Genomic DNA, 3,017 nt, shown 5'->3' with positions numbered 1-3,017 from the left:
TTTTATGTTTGTTGTATTTTAGTTTTTTTACGGCTTAATACTATCCAACACCATTGCCTTTTTTTTTTTTTTTTTCCAAAAAATGTATCTGAAAAAGAAAAGATTATTACGTAGTTCCGAATTAAATGTGACACATAGACAAATACATAAATATTTATTGATGTGTCCCATGATGATTCATGGAACCCTATATTAATTGTAGTTCTTATGTATTAATTTATCTCCATTAGACACGAATAAAGCAATTGGATAGATGAGAAACTACTCATACAAGTCAAACCCCACAACATATAGAACACAATTTAAAAGGAGCATTGTTGCGCATTTTGAATTATTTCAAGACAAGCATTTCAAATCCAAGTCGCAATGATGTGTCAATTTAGCTGGCAATTAAGTGTGTTTTTTTAGTGGGCAATCATTGAGGTGGAATCGACTAGAAAAGTAAGGAAAGAGAAAAATTTTAATTTTTTTTCGAGTTTGGATAAATGAAAAAAAAAAACATAATGAAAAATTTTGTTTTCATACTTTTCTATTTTCTCTCAAAACTTTTCAGGAAAATAATATTTTCGTTTGAAATGTCATAAGAGTAATTTTGGTATGCTAAATCACCCTTTTTTTTATTTTTATTTTTATTTTTACACTTTCATGCTATCCAAAATAATAAATTAATATTTTTTTACAATTTTCTTGAATAAATTTTCATACTAACTAAATACATGTTAAAAAATAATTTTTTTTTTCTTTTATTTTCCATTTCTTTTATTTTCTTACTTGTTTCCATAGAAACATGAACCCTAAAATAGATACCAATAGATGAGCTATGGAGAGATCAAGGAGGAAATGAAGCCCTATGATCACTTTACAACCATATTTATATTGTTTAATTTTGGTCACTAAATTTTTCCAATATTTTATTCCACTATAAGCTATTCCACTTAATTAAAATTAGTAGGATACATTGAAAGAAAAGAAAAGAAATGAAATCATTAGTAGGCTCCAGTCATTTTGGTTAATGGTGGATTATGATCATGTGCGGCTGTGCATATGTATCAGTTGGAAATTGTGAGTGCAAAAATTAGTTCGACTTTGATAAGTCAACTAATTATTGCCCAACACTCAAAAATATAATTAAAAGAATAAAAGAATTATTGAAATCAATACCAAAAAAGTGTTGGACAATAATTAGTTGACTTGTCAAAGTCTAACCAATTTTTGCACTCACAATTTCCATCTGATACATAGGCACAGCCGCACATGATCATAATCCACCGTTAACCAAAATGACTGGAACCTAATTTTGTTCCTAAAATTTCTCCACTCAATCATTCTGTACCCACAATAGAGATATAAAAATTCGGCCTCAATTAATTAAATGGCTATCCAATTCTTACTCTAAACTCGATCTCTCCCTCAACTCCATACAAATGAATATAGTAAACATGGTTTTTTCTAAAAATTAACCATTTTGTCTACTGATCTATAAATACCTCAATTTTATACAATCATTAAATTATAAGTACTGATTCTATATCTTCTTCTTCCTCCTTTTTTTGGATAATAATGAGTAATGCACCACCCCTTTTCCTATAAAAACAAACCCCCTAAGCAAAATACATCACAACACAGCCATGTCTATACATCTTTTCCTAACATCTCTTATAACCCTAACAGCCCTCCAAAACACCCATGCCCTCCAATTTAAAGTCACCAACAATGCAGGATCATCCCCGGGAGGCCTCCGGTTCACGAAGGAGATCGAGGCCGAACGAGCTCGCCAAATAATGATAACCGCCACCAACTTCATATGGAACATGCTGCACCAAACCAACCCATCCGACCGGAAAAGAGTCGAAGCTGTGAGCCCGTCCATCAACCCCTACATTTGCGGCGCGGAAGCCATCACCTCGGGGTAGAACATCAATGTGAGCTCAGTGTACCTACAAGGTTACCAAGGTAACCTATTATGGGAATTCACTTCTTTGATTCACCATGAAATGACCCATGTTTGGCAGGGGAATGGGAATGGCCAAACCCCGGTCGGACTTATCGAAGGGATGGCGGATTACACTATCCTGAAGGCGCATTATGAGCCTAAGGGATATGCAAAACCTGGTCAGGGTGAGAAATGGGACCAAGGGTATGATTTTACAGCTAGGTTTTTGGAGTATTGTGAGGGTGTTAGATAAGGGTTTGTAGCGGAGCTAAACAAGAAGATGAAAGATTCTTTTAGTGTGGATTACTTTGTTGAGTTGTTAGGGAAGCCTGTTGATCAAATATGGAGAGAATACAAGGGTAAGTATCCTCAGGGAGGGAGCCAGCCTACGCAGAGTGGCGGATTCCGGCAACGTTCGGAAAAAATTTTCTAAAACCTCTCACCATCTTCACACTCATGACCCTCGCTTACTCGTTTTCACACTCTGTGGTTCTGCTTCCAAGTGATTATATCTACTCTCTTTCTTGTGAAGAATGTAATTAGTGTTAAAAGTTTCTTTTGAGGTGAAAATGGGGTTTGATTTGGTAGAAACTTTTAAAACCCCATTCATACACGAATTTTCTAAAGGTGACCATCTCTCGATCCATATTAAATTCATCTTCAAATTTGATAGAATAAATTTCAGAATATACTGGATCTTGAATCAAACTCAATTCATTTCATACTCTAATATAGAGTCCAACTACCCCAAGGGGTAAGCCCTGAGCCTAGGCGACTTGTCTATAACCTCTAATTTGGACCCAAAAATTTGTATTACAAGGGCCTCTCAAATGCTCAAGTTTGAAGTTTCCTGAGTGTGATCAATTCCTTAAGGGTGTCCCGACTGCAAACATAGTCCGAACTTTAATCGATTTGTGTGGAGGGGTTACTTTGCACAAATCCTGTGGAATTGGAGGACAAAGAAACCTTTGTTCACGTACGATAGGGATTATCGAGAACAAAAAATCTACAATCAATGTGTTATTATTTTTCTATATAATTCTAGATTCATTTAAAAATTCTCTTCTTTATATCCACTACCAAC

The 3,017-nt window shown here is 34.7% G+C and overlaps 1 protein-coding gene across 1 annotated transcript; it reads left to right on the top strand.

The window, feature by feature from the left end:
• Nucleotides 1-1,628: 1,628 nt before the first annotated feature.
• On the top strand, nt 1,629-2,186 carry LOC132301329 (uncharacterized). Its single transcript, XM_059798592.1, has 2 exons — nt 1,629-1,856; nt 2,013-2,186. The coding sequence occupies exons 1-2, from the start codon at nt 1,629-1,631 to the stop codon at nt 2,184-2,186; spliced, it is 402 nt and encodes a 133-aa protein (XP_059654575.1).
• The last annotated feature ends 831 nt before the right edge of the window (nt 2,187-3,017 follow it).

This window comes from Cornus florida, unplaced genomic scaffold, assembly GCF_030987335.1.
Source record: "Cornus florida cultivar Cherokee Brave unplaced genomic scaffold, ASM3098733v1 CherokeeBrave_3.0.0_Hap2_Chr03, whole genome shotgun sequence".
Classification (NCBI taxonomy): Eukaryota; Viridiplantae; Streptophyta; class Magnoliopsida; order Cornales; family Cornaceae; genus Cornus; species Cornus florida.
Note: the sequence above shows the minus strand (reverse complement) of the source record. Positions and strands in the feature narration are given on the sequence as shown.